The sequence below is a fragment of the Zophobas morio genome, unplaced genomic scaffold (assembly GCF_036711695.1).
Source record: "Zophobas morio isolate AGI-343-1 ecotype UQ-CSIRO unplaced genomic scaffold, CSIRO_AGI_Zmor_V1 ptg000018l, whole genome shotgun sequence".
Taxonomy (NCBI): domain Eukaryota; kingdom Metazoa; phylum Arthropoda; class Insecta; order Coleoptera; family Tenebrionidae; genus Zophobas; species Zophobas morio.
In genome coordinates, this window is record NW_026972123.1 from 2384028 (window position 1) to 2407821 (window position 23794).

At 30.7% G+C, this 23794-nt stretch overlaps 1 protein-coding gene across 1 annotated transcript in view; it reads left to right on the top strand.

Annotated features, from left to right (window-relative positions):
* Positions 1–23794, top strand: part of LOC135130944 (sterol O-acyltransferase 1-like) — a 38150-nt gene that overhangs the window by 13463 nt on the left and 893 nt on the right. The window contains exon 3 of the mRNA XM_064058418.1: positions 23655–23791. Within this exon, the coding sequence (XP_063914488.1) occupies positions 23655–23791 (137 nt within the window). The remainder of the gene's footprint in view (positions 1–23654; positions 23792–23794) is intronic.

A 23794-nucleotide genomic window follows, 5' to 3' on the forward strand; every position in this document is an offset into this window, starting at 1 on the left:
TTGCTATTCCTAACACAAACAACATTATTCAAACATACGACACCAAGATTTCAAAATATCTACAATTATCGATAGAAATGAAATCCATGTTGAATCTTAAAAAAATTTCAATTCTACCCCTAGTTATCTCTAATGTAGGTGTAGTTCCAAATAGCTTAGTTGAGAATTTAAAGTCTTTGCATTTGAATGATTCAATAATTGTCAAAATTCAAAAAGCTGTTTTGTTAGGAACATGTCATATTGTTCGTAAGTTTCTTGAACAGTCTGATCATGTCAGTCAGATTAGATTAGCACCAGTAGGTCAGAGTAGTGTAGGTCACTTTTCATGTGATGCGCGGATAAATGGTCGGTAGTTACGCTGGACTTTTGGGGATGGGGTGAGATTAGAGAATAATAGCAGACTAATTTGTATGGTGTAATTCTAGAATCTCGAAAGTTGTTCTGTTAATCTAATCAATTCATATCATTACTTGGTCTTAGTACCCGTAATGATAGAAGTCTTGCCTGAATGCCGGTCATTTCCGGGTCAGTGGTGGGTCTTAATAATAATAATAATAAAAACAACATCTCAAAATAAGATCCCAATTATACCACAAAATAGTAACAGTAGTATATCAAATACACCAGAGACACGAACTGACAGATTTACTAAAGATTTATTAAACAAAACACCTCAAAATAAGATCACAACCATAACACAAATTACCAACACATTAACTGACAAATCAATTAACAATTTATCAAGAACAATCCAAAACCAAATTAACATCACAGATAATCTACAAAACACGTACTACAACACAGAAGACACATTAATCAAAACTGTAAACAAAAATTTTAAATTTCACATTAATTTCCAAAATGAAATTGAAGACCAATTTAAATTAACTTTCGAAACATGTTCTAAATTAAAACCAAATGATAGACAATCACTTCCCCGCCAGTGTTATTCTAAAAAGTTTCTGGCAATTGTAGAAATAATGAACTCCTTCATTTTACCAAAATATCTCACAAACTCGATCTCTTTTGAAAAACTTCATACAATTATCTACTGTGCAGCTTTAACTTGTATTCAAATTAACACATGTAAAGATAACATAATAAATACAAACAACAATCGTATACCCTCCACCCCTCATTGGGAAACACGGTTAAATTATAAAATTAATAACATTAGAAAACAACTGGGTCAAATAACACAGTACCTTAGAGGAGTTAAAACACCACACATCATGACATGTATGCATTCGATACTGACCAACAATAATTTTCATCAAACTGATTACAATGAGTACAACACAACACTATCCGAAATTAAAGATACACTATTACAAAAGCTTTCCTTATATAGCAAAAGACTTAAAAGATACAAACAATCACATCTCAGAAAAATTCATAACACAAAATTTTTAAACAACGAAAAACTATTCTATCAACATTTAACTAATTCAAGCAAAACTCAATTATCCGGTGAACTACCAAGTTCACAAGATGTAACAACATTTTGGTCAAAACTTTGGTCTCAAGAATTTGAATTTAACCAATCTGCCAAATGGATTCCTCATATACATAATAAACTATCCACAATTACACCAATGAATGATCATCAGATAACACTTGCCGAATTAATAAATACTATCAATAAGACACACAACTGGAAATCACCAGGACCAGACAAAATTCATAATTTTTGGATAAAAAAATTAAATTGTGTACATATTCATTTACTACATCACTTAAATCAGTTCCTTCTTGACCCATCCTCCTTTCCAACATTCTTATGTCATGGTGTAACACACCTAAAACCTAAAGATAACGACACAAAAAATCCATCAAAATACAGACCTATCACATGTTTACCGACAATCTATAAAATATTAACCTCATGCATTACACAAAAAATTTATCAACACTGTTTTAACTCTGACATCATTAATGAAGAACAGAAAGGATGTATTAAAGGATCCTTTGGCTGCAAAGAGCAATTAATCATAGATTCCATCATCTGTGAACAAGCTAGAAAAGAAAACCGAAACATATATACTGCTTTTATTGATTATAAGAAAGCTTACGATTCTGTCCCTCATTCCTGGCTATGCAAAATTCTGGAATTATACAAGATTGATACTAAAATCTGCACTTTTCTCAAATGTTCCATGGAATTTTGGAAGACCACACTCCAAATAACCTTAAATGAACAAACAATTCAGTCAGACCCAATAATGATCCGAAGAGGAATTTTTCAAGGCGATTCTCTTAGCCCGTTATGGTTCTGCTTAGCAATAAATCCCCTCTCCGATATCCTGAACAGCTGCAATTATGGGTTCAATATAAGAATTAACAAACAAAGAGAAAACAGAATAAGTCACTTGCTGTATATGGATGACATAAAAATATATGCAAGTACACAAAATCAGTTAACAAACCTATTAAATCTGACTGAACAGTTTTCCGGTGATATTGGTATGTGTTTTGGTATTGAGAAATGTAAGACCCAAGCAATCAGAAAAGGCGTCCAACACCAAGTACCACATATAACCCAGAATAACGATATAATCGAAGCCCAAGAACGAAATGATACATACAAATATCTGGGTTTCTGTCAATCCTCCCACATCAATCATACCAAAACGAAAACACAGTTGAAAGATCAATACCTAGCGAGATTAAAATTAATATTGAAGACACAGTTAAATGGAAAAAATTTAATGAAAGCAGTAAATACATTCTGCGTTCCATTGCTAACATATTCTTTTGGAGTCATTAAATGGTCCAAAACTGATCTTGAAAATTTAAACATCGCAACAAGGAAAATCTTCACACAGTATAGAAGGCATCATCCAAAATCGTCGATTGAAAGATTCTCATTACCAAGACAGAATGGAGGAAGGGGTTTCCAGAACTTAGAAAACTTATATCAGAGACAAATCTCAGATTTGAAGAAGTATTTCTTGAAACGAGCGGAAAGAAATGAAATGTTTCGCACCATCACAAGAGCAGATTTGAACCACACACCCTTAAATCTGTCGAACACCGAAGAAATCCACACCCCCCACACAATAGATAAAATAATAAGTGTGCTAAAACAAAAACAACTACATGGAAAATTCTACAAAGACTTAGAAGAAAATCATGTCAATAAGAAGATGTCATTGATTTGGTTAAAAAAATCAAGTTTGTATGCCGAAACAGAAGGATTTGTGTTTGCTATTCAAGACCAAGTAATCAATACCAAGAATTATAGAAAATACATCATCAAAGATCCGAACATAAAAAACGACTGCTGTCGCCTCTGCAAAGCAAAACCTGAAACGATCCAGCACATAATCTCTTCTTGCAGCATCCTAGCACAAACTGATTACAAAGCTAGACACGACAACGCAGCCAAAATCATTCACAAAGAATTAGCAACACTTATGAACTTAATCGAAGATACGACACCCTATTACACTTACATTCCATCTCCATTCCTTGAAAATAACAAATACAAATTATACTGGGATCGCACAATACTTACAGACTTAAACATTACAGCTAACAGACCAGACATCATACTTATCAAAAAACACACGAACGAAGCCATTCTCATTGACATTGCTATTCCTAACACAAACAACATTATTCAAACATACGACACCAAGATTTCAAAATATCTACAATTATCGATAGAAATGAAATCCATGTTTAATCTTAAAAAAATTTCAATTCTACCCCTAGTTATCTCTAATGTAGGTGTAGTTCCAAATAGCTTAGTTGAGAATTTAAAGTCTTTGCATTTGAATGATTCAATAATTGTCAAAATTCAAAAAGCTGTTTTGTTAGGAACATGTCATATTGTTCGTAAGTTTCTTGAACAGTCTGATCATGTCAGTCAGATTAGATTAGCACCAGTAGGTCAGAATAGTGTAGGTCACTTTTCATGTGATGCGCGGATAAATGGTCGGTAGTTAGGCTAGACTTTTGGGGATGGGGTGAGATTAGAGAATAATAGCAGACTAATTTGTATGCTGTAATTCTAGAATCTCGAAAGTTGTTCTGTTAATCTAATCAATGCATATCATTACTTGGTCTTAGTACCCGTAATGATAGAAGTCTTGCCTGAATGCCGGTCATTTCCGGGTCAGTGGTGGGTCTTAAAAATAATAATAATAATAATAATAATAATAATAATAAAAATAATAAAGATAGATAATTACCTCTAGTAGTTAAGTTTGACTTTCGCAATAATTCTATTTGTCAGTTTTGAGCTCCGATAAGTTTTTCGTCTTCGCGATCAGGTGAGGGTTAAATACACGAACCATGAAAAGGTTGATATGATCGTGATTTTTGGAGAATGCGGAAACATCCATCCGACCAAATCTTTAAACGTTTAGAAAAAACGTTAAGACAAAATTGGCCGAAAGAAACAAGAAATAGAGGAGTTGAAATTCGTGTAATTGAAGCCGTAGACAATGACCCAAAAAATTTATAGCACGACAGGTAGGAATATCTCAATCTTCCGTTTCAAAAATTTGGAGAGCGAATAAGTTCCACCCTTACCATGTGACATTAGTTTTACGTTTTTTTCGTAATCTATATCATAAAGAATCATTTTATTATTTTTGTGGGTCTCCCGAAACCCCCGTACATAACGTACTGAAGAGTTAATCCGCCATTTTCCAGACACCCGGTATGTTTAATTTTATAGGATTGTTTACTCCTGCATGTGTGAGTCATGAATCCGTGTCGTGTTTTCACCCTAGACATCCTGATTTTTGAGAAAAAAATCTAAATTGTATAACAACATTTACACTTTAACTTTGAAATTGCAAAAATCGAATGTTGTGAAGGTATTTTAAGATTGTTTTATGTCTTTTTTTGCGTTGGGGACACAAAATCAGCCGAATTTCATTTACTTTTAACCGCTGATGCTTGTAATCTGAACGTGCCACAAACCGTCGAAGTCAAACATATACTTACTGAGAAATTGAAAATGTCTATATTTTTCCCGTTAGTTATCCGTTTTAAATATATTTCATATTTAAAAATGCAGGAGTTGCATTTTATGGAGTAATTTTTTTAAAGAAGGAACTACAAAACCGAATGCTTCGAAATCTTGAAGATATTTTAAAATTATCATAAGCATGGTAAATGTTTGATCAAAATGTATTTGGTCGTCCCCCCTAAAAAATTTATGACGTCACCCCAAAATTTTGCTGAAAAAATGCCATCTTCAATGTGTAAAGTATGATGAGTCCATACTTGTGATTTATCACTGCATTAAAATTTTTAATATTTGCTTATACAGGGTGTCTGAAAAAAATTAATGACGGAGTGAATTGATTTTGCAAAACTGAATACTTAGAAATCTTGACGTTTTGAAGTTATTGTAAGCGTGGTAACTGTTTAATCAAAATGTATCTCTTTATAAACCCCAAAAAAAATTCATTACGTCTTCTCACAATTTTGCTGAATAAAGTATATGATCTGACTATACTTTTAAAATTTTTAATATTTGCTTATACAGGGTGTCTGAAAAAAATTAATGACGGAGTGAATTGATTTTGCAAAACTGAATACTTAGAAATCTTGACGTTTTGAAGTTATTGTAAGCATGGTAACTGTTTAATCAAAATGTATCTCTTCATCAACCCCAAAAAAAATTCATTACGTCTTCTCAGAATTTTGCTGAATAAAGTATATGATCTGACTATACTTGTAAAATTTTTGATATTTGCTTATACAGGGTGTCTGAAAAAAATTAATGACGGAGTGAATTGATTTTGCAAAACTGAATACTTAGAAATCTTGACGTTTTGAAGTTATTGTAAGCATGGTAACTGTTTAATCAAAATGTATCTCTTTATCAACCCCAAAAAAAACTCATTACGTCTTCTCACAATTTTACTGAATAAAGTATATGATCTGACTACACTTGTAACTAATCATTGCATTCAAATTTTTTAACTTGCTTATACAGGGTGACTCAAAAAAAGAAATGAATCAGTCACTTTATTTTAGTGAATAAATCAAGAATTGCTAAATTGAATATTTTGAAATCTTGCAGATGGTTAAAATTGATTGTGAGCATGGTAAATTGTTAATGAAAATATATCTGTTTATTCCCCCGAAAAAATTCATGACGTCATCTACAATTTTTGCCAAAAAAGTTTAACTCAAAATGTGCAAAATATGATGAGTTTTAACATAAGCAACTGTGGCCTGTGGTTTAGTGGAGGTGGAGTGTGCAGTGCAATTAGAAGTTCCGGTAACAGATCCCGGCACTTCCAACTTTTTTCGCCCATCAAATCAAGAACAGCACTTCCGATTTTCGCAACAATAATGTTATAATATTTATTTATTTGTTATTGTGTGTTCGTGAATAAGCACCATAAATAGCAAATGTTGAAATTTTTTTTTGTGATCGGAAGAATATCTCTTAATCATTTCATATATTGTCAATACATGATTAACTTCGACTGTTAATGTTTATACATCGAGAGAAGCAGAGAAAAAGTACATATGCATTTGCTTCAGTTACGCCACTGACCGTGTCATTTCTTTATCGCACGTTGAGACATAGTTTATATAAACAAACTCCCAGCCATAGCAAAAAGCGGAAGTTGGAAACGACGAGCGGCGCGGGGGGAATCACTTGTTTGGGTGGCGAGACGAAACAGTTGCGATTGCGAAATGCGAAGCCAATTCGAAAAAAACTGTTGAAGAGTGAGTGTCATTGAGGATATATATCTCCAAATTTTAAAAATTGGACCAAGTTACAATAATTGTTGCCAGGTAAGTGCAGATATTTTGGATTTGCATATACGGGGTGATTCAAGAAAATAAATGAAAGCGTAAATTTATTTTACTGATTTACTCAGGAACTACAAAACCGAATGCTTCGAAATCTTGAAGATATTTTAAAATTATCATAAGCATGGTAAATTTTTGATCAAAACGTATTTGGTCGTCCCCCCTAAAAAATTTATGACGTCACCACAAAATTCTGCTGAATAAATCCTATCTAAAATGTACAAAATATGGTGAGTCTCTTCTTGTAATTTGTCATTCCATTCAAATTTTTTCGATTTGCATATACAGGGTGACTCAAAAAAATTAATGAATGCGTAAATTTATTTTATTGATTTAATCAGGAACTACAAAACCGAATGCTTTGAAATCTTGCAGATGTTTTAAGGTTATAAAGAGCATAATAAATTTTTAGTCAAAATATATTTGGTTATCTTCTACAAAAAACTGATGACGTCAGCTCAAAAGTTTGCCGAATAAATCGTATCTAAAATGTACAAAATATGATGAGTCTGTACTTGTGATTTATCATTCCATTCATATTTTTGGATTTGCAGATGCAGGGTGACTCAAAAAAATTAATGAAGGCGTGAATTTATTTTATCGATTTAATCAGGAATTACAAAACCGAATGCTTTGAAATCTTGGGAATATTCTAAAGTTATTATAAGCATGGTAAACTTTTGTTCAAAATGTATTTGTTCATCCCTCCTAAAAAAATTGATGACGTCACCCTTAAATTTTGCTGAATAAATCCTATCTAAAATGCAAAAAATATGATGAGTTTGTACTTGTGATTTATCATTCCATTCATATTTTTTAGATTTTCTTAAGAGGTGGTTCAAAAAAATTAATGAAGTCAATTTATTTTATTGATTAAATTAAAGGCAACACTTATTATTAGTATTACACCCCAACCAACTCAATTTGGTAGACAAAAAATTTGTTAAAGGAAAAACTCGGTTGAAACATAAGGGTAGCATGCTTATTTACATCGACTTTAACATTACAGACCTGCATTTGTTTTATGCGTTCACTTGGTTCCGCGAATGTGAAATAGACATGTTTATAATCAACCAATTGTGAATTTCACCGTCAAGAATTAAAATAAAACCCAATGTTTTATATAATAAGCGGAAGTCGAAGCAATAAAACCGATGGTCGTTTTGTTTACAGTTTCTCTGTTTGACTCTCAAGTATGCTGTTACGTCTGTCATCTTAAATTAAGAATGTTTATACATACACGATTTTCAGCTGCCTGGGATACGTATACGTGAGTAAATTGTTTCGTTATTTTATTGATTATTACAAATCAATATTCAAAACGACCCAATTCATTTTCCTGAAAATTTGAGAATATAATAATTTTATTCTTAGTATTACACTACATCTATCCCAAACTGATATACGTGTCCTTGCAAAAATGTTGATGACGTCATCGCAATTTTTTTTTAAATTCCCACTACAAAAATGTAATGAGAAAAAACACAATAGGCATGCAGTCGTCAAGTTTCCGACAGCGAGGGAAGTACTGTCTAAACTCTTTAGACCAATTTTTATTATATTGTAATATGATGGACAATTCATTCGAGAAATGGACAAGTTTAAATTTTCTCAACGAAGATCTATTTAAAGTTTTTTCTTAAATTTAATTACCGATTTTTTGTTATTACAGACATCAAAAGAAACAATGAACATGATAGTTTAGAACTTTCAGCCTAGTTAGTTATAATATGCACAAAAAACCTTCGTAATTAAGGAGAACAACTTAAGAGTATCATTTGTCTACAAAATTAAGGCAGCGATATTGATTCAACACATAAATAAACAATATATTCTTTCTAAGTTTACACGCACTAAGAAAGTCGTAATTTCAGCAGATACACTGAAAATCATGCCCACCAACAAAAATTCCCTACAAGGTAAGACCTCAGATCCGTCCTCCCAAATTATTATTTCTTTTTTTAAGGCGACTTACTCCACATGGTTAAGCTAGTATCAGTCGATTTTTTTCAAATCAAAGTCGTGAGACAATCGCTTAATCTAGTTCTAGTATCTTTGCTCTTGTTGGAACTAACACAAACGTACATGTTTTTGAAAAAATTTGACATTTTTTTTCTCATTCAATACGGCCCGTCGTTCACCGGCACAATATTCGTAAGCAAAAATCTTCCTCAAGACCATATCTTCACAATCTTCTTTTAGGTTTTGCTCTCGACATTTACAATTCCGTATTTAACGCAACAAGTGGGAAAATTGTTCATCGAACTCAAATACTGGAACCTGGAAAATGCTGATCCAAAAGTCGAGGAAAATATCAAGAGGGAAGCACGACGAATGAATTTGTACCTGTTTTTGTACCTAATTTTGGTTGCTTCTTCTGCCGTTTTCAGCATGATTCCTAATCAGGACGATGTAGCGATGATGCACTATTTTATGATCGCCCGAACGTATTTTCCCCGATGGGAAAATTTTTTCTTCTGGTTTTTCAGGTTTAGCTATCCCATGATTGCTTTGATAATGATATCGCCGTACATTCAGGTGCTTTACTGCTGCAAGTGCTTTAAATTCCAGAGTTTGCTTTTATTGTCTGCTTTGGAGAAAATCGAGTGCGAGTTTGAAGACACTGGCGATTTGATTGTGGATTCGGGGTTCCAGAGCGAGATTAAGAATAAATTAATTTTTTGCGTGAAACTTTACAATAATATACTAACGTAGGTAGATTCGATATCGTACTTCGCTTTCCTATTATTTTGTTTTCAGAGGGTCTCTGAAGATGGTCAAGGGTATCAAGTATTTGATAATATTTTTTGTAACGACGAGCGCTTGGCTTATCATCTCTTTGCTCTTTTTTTCTGTTTACGTGAGTACATGACTCGTTTGTCTGAAACACTATTTACGTGCTTCTAGTTTCAGGAGATGTTATCTGGAAAATATCTACGCTTTTCAACTTTAACTTCGGCAGTTTTAATTTTGGGGTTGTATTTGCTCTACACAGGCCAAGACGTAGAAGACGTGGTAAGTTTGTAACTGGACAAAATATTCCAACTAAAATTATTTTAGTCTTCTCAGATTTTCGATGTTTTGAAAAACTTGAGTTGGTATAGATGGAACCAAGAAAATCGCAAAATTTATCTAATGTTTACGATAGTTTGTCAAAACCCTTTACGTATAGAATTTTCCGAAAATATGGTCGTGGATTATAGTTTAGGCGCACAGGTGAGTAGTACTGTTTTTAAAGACTTAAATGTTAAAATGATTGTTACTACAGTTGGCGAAAACTGTGTATTCGGTGATGTCAGTTCTGGCGCAGTTAAAGGATTTCGGACGTTGATGCAAATATTAAAAAAATAATTAAGTGACGCCAATTTTCTGACCAGTCATGTTATTGTTCCTGTCCTTGAATCGTTCTACAATCAATATTGTATTTTTAGTATTAGTGTATTAAATTCAACATAATAAAATTAACCGCACTACAAAGCTATGAATTATTCCAGTTTGAGTTAGCATCGTATAAAATCCATTAGCAACGCATTTTATATGAGATACGTCGGAGTGGTGTTGTCAGGCTGTTAAAGACCCATCGATTTTCTAAAAACTCTTATACAATTCATTAATCATTATAGTATTTGTCGTGTCGTAGATACTGTAGTTAAATTAGTTTTCTAATAATTATTATTACGTATTTGGTCGAAAGTTATTTCGACAGAACTTCCCTCGCTTCTGAAGTAGAGTCCAACTGCTTCTCTGAAAAATGATAAAATTTGATTTTGCGGAATTTTACTTTTTCGTGATAACCTCTATGGAGTAAAAATAATATAGAAAGTGCTAGTCACAATGTAACAGAAAAAAAGAAGATTTGACCATCTTGAAAAAAGACACTTGAGGCCCCCGAGAAGGTTTCGCCTTCTTGAAAAAATTACAGTTGGGACCCTCAAGAAGGTTTTACTTTTTAAAAAAGACAGTTGGGACCACCGAGAAGGTTTTAGATTAAACAATAGGATATTTGGCACCCCCGAGAAGGTTTCACTTTAAAAAATAAGACATTTGGCGCCCCCGAGAAGATTTTACCTTTTTAAAAAAGACAGTAGGGACCCCCGAGAAGGTTTCACATTAAAAAATAGGACAGTTGGCGCCCCAGAGAAGATTTTACATTAAAAAAAAAACATTTGGCGCTCCCGAGAAGGTTTTACATTCTTAAAAATTGGTCTAAAGAGTTTAGACAGTACTTCCCTCGCTGTCGGGAACGTGACGACTGCATGCCTATTTTTTTTGTTTTCGCAGTGGATTTCAAAGAATTCGGTTTTGTAGTTCCTGGGTAAATCAATAAAATAAATTTACACATTCATTTTTTTTTTGAGTTAACCGGTATATGCAAATTCAAAAAATATGAATGGAATGATAAATTACAAGTACAGACTCATCAAATTAGGTACATTCTAGATAGAATTTATTCGGCAAACTTTTGAGCTGACGTCATCAGGTTTTTGGAGGGGATAACCAAATATATTTTGACTAAAGATTTATGATCCACTTTATAGCCTTAAAACATCTGTAACACTTCAAAGCATTCGGGTTAGCAGATTCAAAATTAAATTGCAAAATGTTGTTTTATAATTTTGATTTTTTTCCAAAAATCTGGACGTTTTGGGTAAAAACTCAATTCGAAGTCGTAAACTACAGATGTAGGACTATGTTATTTTATACAATTTAAAACCCAACGGACAGACGGACGGACGGACAGACAGACGGAAATGGGAGACCTATTTCTTTGTCTTCTAGGGGTCATGAAAGATCTAGAAAACGTAAAAGTAGAGAGTCGGCCGACGGACTCGATTACAATACTTCCTTTGCTTACGCTCGGGAAGTAAAAATGCATAGTTTATAAAAGAAATTTCTCAAAAAAAAATATAGAAAAATTTCAGAATCTGTTACAATCGGAATCATGGAGTGACGTTTATAACAATTCGGGACCAAAAAAATCCCAAAAACTTTTTCAACTATTTGACTACTATTTTGATTTGGCGTTCCCAAACCAAGAAAAAGAAATCAATATAAAAAAATCCATCCACCCAAAACCTTGGCTTAATAATGAAATTATTGCCAGTAGCCGAAGATTACAAGATATGCATAAAATCACAAAAATTTACCCTGAGGTTCTAAAACACTACAAGATCCTTCAAAATCAACATAAAATTCTAGTCAAAAAAACAAAAAAAAGATTATTATGACAATATTCTAAAAACATCGATGAATATAGGTAAGGATGCTTCGAAAATAATAAATTCGCATCGTCCTAATAATAAAATAAATAATTTACCAGACACATTACAAAACTCTGAAAATGAAAATTTAACAGGTTGTTTAAATGTAGCAAATAGTTTCAATTCCTTTTTTATTAATTCAATACAGAATATAACAAAAACTTTTAAAAATACCCATAATGATAACACAAATAGACTACAAAATATTCCATTTAATAGATACTCAATGTTTTTATTTTTTCATCTGTGGCTAATAAAAAATCGAAAGGACTAGATGGGATACCGTATTATTTATTAAAATATGTTCCTGAAACCACATTGTGTTAACAAATTTAATAAATACTTCATTTAGTACGGGAATTTTCCCAGATGAGCTCAAAACAGCAATAATTGTACCTATACATAAAAAAGGTAATACATCAAAAATGAATAATTACAGACCTGTTGCATTGTTGTCAATTTTTTCAAAAATTTTTGAAAAGGCATTTTATGGTAGATTATATTCCTTCATAGAAAGACACAATATTCTAAGTGACAAACAATTTGGTTTTAAAAACGGAGGAAGAACACAAGATGCTATTGTGTCAAAGTTAATGGAGATATTTGATTCTTTAGATGATAAAAAGAAAGTAGTAGGGATATATTTTGACCTAAGCCGTGCATTTGATACTTTAAATCATAACCTCATATGTGATAAACTGGAAGCATACGGAATCAGAGGTGTAGCTTTGCAATAGGTAAAAAATTATTTAGCAGGACGACAACAGGTGGTAAAAGTTACTTACAATCAGAGACCCTATTTATCAGATAAAAAAGCCATTAGCACCGGCGTACCTCAGGGCAGCATATTGGGCCCGCTCCTTTTTATAATCTTTATTAATGATTGTATACATTTCCAAAAGAACTATTCATTACGACTATTTGCAGATGATTCATCCGCAATTGTTACATCTAATGATATAGCATCCTTAAGTGTTCATGGAAGTAAATGTGTTTTCAGTATGGAATCGTATTGTTCTAAAAACTTTTTATCTCTGAATAAAGACAAAACATCATATTTGCAGTTTTCGGCTTATCCTAGGCAAAAAAACTTTAGCGTATTAATTAAATCCACCACAGCTTCAGTAAAACATAATAATGTTGTAAATTTTTTAGGTGTGACTGTGGATGAACATTTAACTTGGGAACCTCATATCGATATAGTAGTTAAAAAACTGACTAGCCTGTGCTTCTGTATAAGGCAGTTAAAAGAAAACGTAAATGTGTCAACACTTATGAAATATTATCATGGATGTATAAACCCTTACCTTTCGTACGGAATTATATGCTGGGGCAACTCTGTATTTGTAAATAGAATTTTTATTATGCAAAAAAAAATTCTTCGATTGATATTTAATCTACCACAAAGAGGTTCATGTCGTCAACTTTTTATAAAACATAAAATATTAACAATACCCAACATATATGTTTTGGAATGCATTGGATATGTAAAACGAAATCTACAAATGTTCAAGACTAATGGTGATATAAATAAGTACCAAACAAGAATGAGCCATAAATTATATAATAAAAAATGTAATCTTACATTAGTACAACAAGGTCCTCGAGAGGTAGCGGTGAGACTGTACAATCATCTGCCAGAAAATATTAAAGTAATGTATAATGACAAAAAATTTATTAAATCCGTGAAAGTTTTGTTAACGGAAAAAGCTGTCTACTCAAAGAATGAATTCCTTACTATGTAGGTGTTTATATGTATGTTAGTACGTTTATATGTGCATCTCTGTTTTTTGTATTTTTTATATTATTATTTATTAAATTTGACAAGTCTAATGATTGCAATTGTACGCAGCCCTTACAGACAGACAATAAAATTGTTATTAAATTATTATTAATATCTCTAGTGATTGGTTGGTTATGCTTTAATGGATTTTTCTTAGCTAATACCTGCTACCATAGAACTGGTTTTGGCAAATGACATACCTCTTAAGAAAAGAGAGGGTGGGTGGGCGGGGCTGAGTACCTGCTAAGAGAAGACTAATTTTGGCAAATGGCATGCATATTGATTTAACAAATTCCAAGCCCCCTTGATTCACGGCGAATAAAAAAATCATCACAATAGAGACAGGGCGGGTGGGCGGGCTTACATTTTGTCTGTTTGTTTTAATATGTGTAGACTTCTTTTCACAACATGAAACTTAAAACATGTTTGAAATAGAAAATTTGTATAAGGAAATGTCGATTTTGCAATTTTACCATTTTAACTATGTTCTAAGTTTCCTGGTGCGAAAAGATGGCTACGTATATTAAGAAAAAAAAAACAAAATATAAAAATATATAAAAAAGCCCATGAAATCCAAAAGCGGAGTGTTAGTTTTAACTTTTCCTCTAGATTCCAATGTTTATCAATATAAAACCCCCTTTTCGTCCAATAAAATTAGTAACCAAAAAGAAAACCGGGCGGGTGGGCGGGGCCACTTTGATTTTTTTAAGCCTAGTTCGTCATTTGACGCAGTCTTCATCTAATCATAAAATCCAAAAGCGGAGGTGGGTGGGGTTAGTTTTGCATTTTCGTCTAGATTCCAATGTTTGTCATTGTAAAATCCCTATTTTGTCCAGTAAAATGAATGATCAGGAGAAGAACCGGGTGGGTGGGTGGGGCCACTTTGAATTTTTCTAAGTAGATTCAGCCACACAACAAATTAAAATTCAATTTCCATCTAATTAAAAAAGCCAATGAAATTCAAAAGCGGAGATGGGTAAGGTTAGTTTTAGCTTTTTGTGTAGATTGCACTGTTGTACAATATAAAATACAATTTGCCTTAGTAATTAATTTAAATAATTTAATTAGAACGAAAATGTTCTATGACAAGCCCTTGCATAATCTCGGATTAAAATCTTTTAACTTTTGTAAAGCTGATTTTTCTATTATCTGATTTACAGCATGGTTTTCTCAATGGCAGATCTGTAGAAACAAATCTTTGTACCTTTACTCAATTTGTTTCCGAGTCTTTTGATACTAAATGTTCGGTGGATTGTATATACACTGATTTCTCTAAAGCATTTGACAGATTAGACCACTCTAAATTGATTGCCAAGTTGGATAGTTTTGGTATGTCAGATTTCCTAATTAAACTTTTTAGTTCTTATTTAATTGGCAAGACGCAGGTTGTTACCATTGGCGGTTTTCAGGCAACTGAGGTACATGTTACTTCTGGTGTACCGCAAGGGTCCATTCTTGAACCCCTGTTCTTTATTTTGTTTATTAATGACATTAGTATCGGCTTTAGCTCTGAGTGTCTTCTATATGCTGACGACCTAAAAATCTTTAGAAAAATAACAACATTTTCTGACCACCTTCTCCTTCAAGCTGATCTTTATAAATTATAACAAGCGTGCAATGTAAAAGGGTTGTCGCTGAATCTTCCTAAATGTAGTGTATTGACATATTCTTTAAAGCATATCAATAGTATATATGAGTATAAAATTGGCGGCTTCATTTTGAAACGTGTTTCCACTGTGAGAGATTTAGGCATTATATTTGATCAAAAATTATCCTTCATTGATCATAATGATGAGATATTTTCGTCATCAATTAGGGCGTTAGGGTTTATCATTCGTAATTGCAAAAGCTTTCAACTTAATAGTACTCTCCTAAGTTTATATACCTCGTTTGTTAGATCAAAACTAGAGTATGGCTGTGTTATTTGGTCCCCAGGCTATGATGTTCATTGTCTCAAATTAGAAAAGTTATAAAGGAAATTTTTAAAATTCCTTCATCTCAAATCATTACCCTTGTAGAGGTTTTCCTCAAAATGAGCTTTTGGTATTCTTTTCCATTCAAAGCTTGGAAAAGAGGAGAGAAACTTTGTCTCTCTGTTTTCTTTTTAAATTGGTGAATGGTGTTGTAAATTCAAATGCTTTAGTTGAAAAATTGTGCCTTCTAGTTCCCCGGTCAAACATTAGAAACCCTTTATGTTTTTATACTGAAATTTCTAGAACAAATGTACATGTGTTCTCGTCCATTACAACTATGTGCAGAATTTATAATAATTATTATCGGAATAAATTTGATATTTTCAATTGTAGTTTACGCCAGATCAAAAGTGCACATCTATAATAGTCTACTAATTTTTAACTATTTTATTATGCATGTCCAACAATCTAATTTAGCCCTAATATACCACCCTAATAATTGGTGTATCTGTAGGGGTGGTCAACAATATTAATAATAACAAAATAATAATAACAATAATTATTAGAATTTGAATTTAACCAATCTGCCAAATGGATTCCTCATATATCCCATAAACTATCCACAGTTACACCAATGAATGATCATCAGATAACACTTGCCGAATTAATAAATACCATCAATAAGACACACAACTGGAAATCACCAGGACCAGACAAAATCCATAATTTTTGGATACAAAAATTAAATTGTGTACATATTCATTTACTACATCACTTAAATCAGTTCCTTCTTGACCCATCCTCCTTTCCAATATTCTTATGTCATGGTGTAACATACTTAAAATCTAAAGATAACGACACAAAAAATCCATCAAAATACAGACTTATCACATGTTTACCGACAATCTATAAAATATTAACCTCATGCATTACACAAAAAATCTATCAACACTGTTTTAACTCTAACATCATTAATGAAGAACAGAAAGGACGTATTAAAGGATCCTTTGGTTGCAAAGAGCAATTAATCATAGATTCCATCATCTGTGAACAAGCTAGAAAAGAAAACCGAAACATATATACTGCTTTTATTGATTATAAGAAAGCTTACGATTCTGTCCCTCATTCCTGGCTATGCAAAATTCTGGAATTATACAAAATTGATACTAAAATCTGCACTTTTCTCAAATGTTCCATGGAATTTTGGAAGACCTCCCTCCAAATAACCTTAAATGAACAAACAGTTCAGTCAGATCCAATAATGATCCGAAGAGGAATTTTTCAAGGCGATTCTCTTAGCCCGTTATGGTTCTGCTTAGCAATAAATCCCCTCTCCGATATCCTGAACAGCTGCAATTATGGGTTCAATATAAGAATTAACAAACAAAGAGAAAACAGAATAAGTCACTTGCTGTATATGGATGACATAAAAATATATGCAACTACACAAAATTAGTTAACAAACCTATTAAATCTGACTGAACAATTTTCCGGTGATATTGGTATGTCTTTTGGTATTGAGAAATGTAAGACCCAAGCAATCAAAAAAGGCGTCCAACACCAAATACCACATATAACCCAGAATAACGAAATAATCGAAGCCCAAGAACGAAACGATACATACAAATATCTGAGTTTCTGTCAATCCTTCCACATCAATCATACCAAAACGAAAACACAGTTGAAAGATCAATACCTAGCGAGATTAAAATTAATATCGAAGACACAGTTAAATGGAAAAAAATTAATGAAAGCAGTAAATACATTATGCGTTCCACTGCTAACATATTCTTTTGGAGTCATTAAATGGTCCAAAACTGATCTTGAAAATTTAAACATCGCAACAAGGAAAATCTTCACACAGTATAGAAGGAATCGTCCAAAATCGTCGGTTGAAAGATTCTCATTACCAAGACAGAATGGAGGAAGGGGTTTCCAGAACCTAGAAAACTTATATCAGAGACAAATCTTAGATCTGAAGAAGTATTTCTTGAAACGAGGAGAAAGAAATGAAATGTTTCGCACCATCACAAGGGCAGATTTGAACCACACTCCCTAAATCTGTCGATCACCGAAGAAATCCACACCCCCCACACAATAGACAAAATAATGAGTGGGTTAAAACAAAAACAACTACCTGGAAAATTCTACAAAGACTTAGAAGAAACTCATATCAACAAGAAGATGTCATTGATTTGGTTAAAAAATCAAGTTTGTATGCCGAAACAGAAGGATATGTGTTTGCTATTCAAGACCACTCTTCAGTATTTGTATTTTTTTTTTATTTTCCCGCTTCTCGAATTCGCAGTTTCGATTCTTCAGTTCTTCAATTCTTCGATTTTTGGGTTTTCAGTTTTTCGTTTTTCAAACTTTATTTTTCAATTTTTGACTGTTTTATATATATTTCGATTTCTGAATTTTTCGAGTTTTCAGTTCTTGTATATTTTAATTTTTCTTTTTTCCGAATTTTTTATTTTTCGATTTTTCAATTTTCCAATTTTTTAAATTTTAACTTTTTATTCCAACTAAAATATGTGTAAAGATTTTATTACGACCACAATAATTAACACAGAAAGGACAATCAAGAACATACAACGTGCATGGTACTTAAAAAATTTATTCTGTAACGTACAATTGTTATAACGACCAAATAAATAATATAACATGAACAGCACAGGTCGGTATTTTTCAGTTTCTGCTAACTAAATTCCTTAAAAACTTAACAATATAGTGTCATAAAGAAATAACGTAAAACATTGGTAACAAAATCACTTGGAATTGACTCTCATTGATTATAACGGACGTATGTCGCCACACGTATGTAACAATTAATTTTTCGGTTCTTCAATTTCTTATTTCTTCAAATTTTCGGTCTGCAAATTTTGTTTTGGTTTTTATTTTCTCTATTTTTTCAATTTTTCGATTTTTCAATGGTTTTCTAATTCCAGTTTTTATTTTTTTTGTTTTTTCGATTTCACAAAAAATTTATTTCTTCCAGTTCTCATTTTTAAGTTTTCCGATTTTCCAATTTTTTGGTTTTTCAATTTTCTGATTTAATATTCCTTATTTTTTCAATGTCAAATTTTATCCATTTTTGTTTTTTTCAGCATTGGATTTGCATTTTCTTTAGTTTTCGTTTTTAGCATCTAAAAATAATAATTTTACAAATTTTTTAAGTTTTCAGTTTTTCGATTCTTCAATTTTTCATTTCTTTAAATTTTCGATTGCAATTTTACGTTTCCGTCATTATTTTCTCTATTTTTACAAATTTTTCGATTTTTCAATGTTGCGGTTTTATAATTTTGAAATTTTTTGATTTTTTCAATTTTACAAAAAATGTATTTATTTCTTCCAGTTTTCATTTTTAAATTTTTCAATTTTTCAATTTCTGGATGTTTCATTTTTTTGATTTGCAATTTTACGAGTTTTCAATTTTTTATTTTTCAATTTTGTCTAATAATCCTTCTCTCAATGTGAAATTTATCCATTTTTGGATTGTCCAGTATTTGATCTGCTTTTTTTTGAGTTGTCGTTTTTAATACCTAATAATAAAAATTTTACAAATTTTTCAAATTCTCGATTCTTCAATTTTTTGGTTTTTCAATTTTCTGATTTAATAATCGTTGTACTCAATGTGAAATTTTTCCATTTTTGGTTTTTTCAGCATTTGATTTTCAATTTTTTTTAGTTTTCGTTATTAATATCTAGTAATAATAATTTCCCAAATTTTTCAATTTTTCGATTCTTCAATTTTTCAATTTTTTTTATTTATAAACCGAAATTTTTCCTTTCGATTTTTTATTTCCTCAATTTTTTTATAATTTTTTGTTTTTCCATTTCAATTTTTCGTTTCTTCAGTTTTTCGATTTGCCATTTTTCAATTTTTCACTTTTAAATTTCTTAATTTTTCGATTTTCCAACTTTTGGACGTTTATTTTGGACAATGCAATTTTTTGATTTGCGATTTCATGAGTTTTGTATTCTTAATTTTTAAATTTTTCGATTGTTTTGTTTTTTTTTCTTTATTTTTTTAATTCTCCGGCTTCTCAATGTTCTTATTTTATTATTTTTCTTTTTTAAATATGAGATTTTTCAATTCTTGAAAGTTTCAATTTTTTGATTTGAAAGTTTTCGAATTTTCAATTTTTTTATAATTCAACGTTTAGATTTTTAATAATTTTTAATTTTTTAAAGTTTAGGTTTTTCAGTTCCTCCATTTTTCAATTTTTCGTTTCTTTAATTTTTGATTTGCAGTTTTCTAAGTTTCATTTTGAATATGTAATAATAATAGTTTTTAAAATTTTTAATTTTTTCAATTTTACGATTTTAGACGATTTTGCATTTTTCGTTTTTTCAGTTTTTGATTCTTCAGATTTTCATTTCATTACATTTTCGATTTGCAATTTTAAGTTTCAGTTTTTTATTTTCTCTATTTTTACAATTTTTCGATTTTATAATTTTCAATTTTTTTAATTTCAATTCTCATTATTTTTTCCCTTTTTTCAATTTTACAAAAAATGTATTTCTTCCAGTTCTCATTTTTAAATTTGTCGAATTTCCGACTTCTGGATGTTTCAGTTTTTTAATTTGTAATTTTTCGGTTTTTCAATTTTGTCATCTAATAATTCTTTTTTTTTTATTATCGAGTTTTTCGTCTGCTTTTAAAATATGACGCTTTTTAAAATTTTCAACTTTTTCAATTTTACGATTCTAGAATGTTTCTATTTGTCAGTTTTTAATTTTTCAATTTCTCGACATTTAATATATCCATTTTTCGACTTTTTTGATTTTCCAAATTTTCGCTTTCGCAGTTTTTCTTCTTTCCAATTTTTCGATTCATTAATTTTTTAGATTTTTAGTTTTTCAATCTTTAAATTTTTGTTTCTTCAAATCTTCGATTTGCCATTTAACTATTTTCACTATTCCGATTTTCCAATTTTTTTATTTAAAATTTTTCGATTCTTCAATTTTACGTTTCGATTTTTGATTTTGTTTATTTCGTTTCGAGCTTTCAATGTTCCGATTTTCTAATTTTGTTTTTTCAATTTATCGTTTCTTTGATTTTCCAATATGACATTTTTCCATTTTTGGATTTTTCAATTTTTGGTTTGCAATTTTTCTAGTTTTCGTTTAAATTATCTAATAATAAAGATTTTTAAAATTTTTCACTTTTTGAAATTGATTGTAGAATTTTTCCAGTTCTCAACTATTGGATTTTAAAACTTTTTAATTCATTCGTTATTTCTCGATTTTTTGTTTTTCAATTCTCATTGTTTTTTCCTCTTTTTCAATTTTACAAAAAATGTATTTCTTCCAGTTCTCATTTCTAATTTGTCGAATTTCCGACTTCTGGATGTTTCAGTTTTTTAATTTGTAATTTTTCGGTTTTTCAATTTTGTCATCTAATAATTCTTTTTTTTTATTATCGAGTTTTTCGTCTGCTTTTTAAATATGACGCTTTTTAAAATTTTTAACTTTTTCAATTTTACGATTCTAGAATGTTTCTATTTTTCAGTTGTTAATTTTTCAATTTCTCGACATTTAATAGGTATATCCATTTTTCGACTTTTTTGATTTTCCAAATTTTCGCTTTCGCAGTTTTTCTTCTTTCCAATTTTTCGATTCATTCATTTTTTCGATTTTTAGTTTTTCAATCTTTAAATTTTTGTTTCTTCAGATCTTCGATTTGCCATTTAACTATCTTCACTATTCCGATTTTCCAATTTTTCGGTTTTCCAATTTTTTTATTTTAAATTTTTCGAATCTTCAATTTTACGTTTCGATTTTTGATTTTGTTTATTTCGTTTCGAGCTTTCAATGTTCCGATTTTCTAATTTTGTTTTTTCAATTTATCGTTTCTTTGATTTTCCAATATGACATTTTTCCATTTTTGGATTTTTCAATTTTTGGTTTGCAATTTTTCTAATTTTCGTTTAAATTATCTAATAACAAAGATTTTTAAAATTTTTCACTCTTTGAAATTGATTGTAGAATTTTTCCATTTCTCAACTATTGGATTTTAAAACTTTTTAATTCATTCGTTGTTTCTCGATTTTTAGTTTTTCGATTCTCATTGTTTTTTCCTCTTTTTCAATTTTACAAAAAATGTATTTCTTCCAGTTCTCATTTTTAAATTTGTCGAATTTCCGACTTCTGGATGTTTCAGTTTTTTAATTTGTAATTTTTCGGTTTTTCAATTTTGTCATCTAATAATTCTTTTTTTTTATTATCGAGTTTTTCGTCTGCTTTTTAAATATGACGCTTTTTAAAATTTTGAACTTTTTCAATTTTACGATTCTAGAATGTTTCTATTTTTCAGTTTTTAATTTTTCAATTTCTCGACATTTAATATATCCATTTTTCGACTTTTTTGATTTTCCAAATATTCGCTTTCGCAGTTTTTCTTCTTTCCAATTTTTCTATTCATTCATTTTTTCGATTTTTAGTTTTTCAATCTTTAAATTTTTGTTTCTTCAGATCTTCGACTTGCCATTTAACTATTTTCACTATTCCGATTTTCCAATTTTTCGATTCTTCAATTTTACGTTTCGGTTTTTGATTTTGTTTATTTCGTTTCGAGTTTTCAATGTTCCGATTTTCTAATTTTGTTTTTTCAATTTATCGTTTCTTTGATTTTCCAATATGACATTTTTCCATTTTTGGATTTTTCAATTTTTGGTTTGCAATTTTTCTAGTTTTCGTTTAAATTATCTAATAATAAAGATTTTTAAAATTTTTCACTTTTTGAAATTGATTGTAGAATTTTTCAAGTTCTCAACTATTGGATTTTAAAACTTTTCATTCATTCGTTGTTTCTCGATTTATAGTTTTTCTATGTTTTAATTTTTGGATAATTTTTTCAATGTTGCAATTTTTCGTTTTTTTCAGTTTTTCAGATTAAAACTGGCAAATCAAAATTGGAAAATTTGAAAAATTGAATAAACGCAAATCTTATTTTATAAATTTACTATTGTAAACTTTGGAGATGGCGTCATTCAATTGGTGGTGGGAATAATTAGCCAAATTTCGGTTTATTTTAACATAATAATAATAATAATAAGGTCTTTATTGAAGAAAGGCGATCTAGCCAAGGCTGTCCATCTATCATCTTCAGGTAGTCCTAATATACGTACAAAAATTGACAACAATCGGTGCGGTAGTTTCAGAGATTATCTGTCTAATAAAAATCGACACAGACAGACAGACAGACGGACGGACAGACAGGCAGACAGACCGAAACTCTACACTGCTTGTACATACACCTAAGTATATCGGTGTCATGGTTCTCTCCCACAAGTAAACACAACGATTGCAGGTAGTAACATGATAATTCATGGAAATAAAAACACAATATAGATAACCAGTAACACTTTACATACTTTATTGTTTTTAAATATTTTCGCTAAAAAAAGAAAACCTTCAAAATAAACCAAAAAGAGCTTACGAGTTATTCAGCTGGAAGCAGTTCCAACAAACTGACTGAATTTTCAGCTTACTTTAAAATTTTAAAGCACAATGGGAAAAAAATTTACTATTCGAAATTCTCTACTGACCGACATCTTCGCCAGTTCTCGACCTTGTAGTATCTACAATGTGATTATCGTCTCCTTTACGTGTTTATTTTTCAAAACGCTAGGAAAAGAATACTTCACAATAGGAAGGTAATAATAATAAATAAAAACGACAGTGAAAATAAATTTAATTTGTGTTAGAGTAACTTTCGGATTGGATGTAATAAGAACAGGCTTCGTCCATCTAGATAAAGCTATCTTCGTTTGGTTGTGTTCTTTTGGATCAGCTTGTGTCTCATTTCTTTTCTTTAAAATATGGTTAAATCTTAGAGAGTTTGTCAAAGGTTGGTGAGTTAAGCTGTGGTCATATTTTAAACTAACACGTTGCTTCAAGAAACCGCCACGATTTTGGACTGGTTTGGATTAACATGTCTGGTTGTGTATTATTTTTACACTTGCAAGTTACTCACTGATGCAGTATTTTATTTTGACTTCAATATGCCTTGTATAGTTTTTATTACTCTTGAACACGTA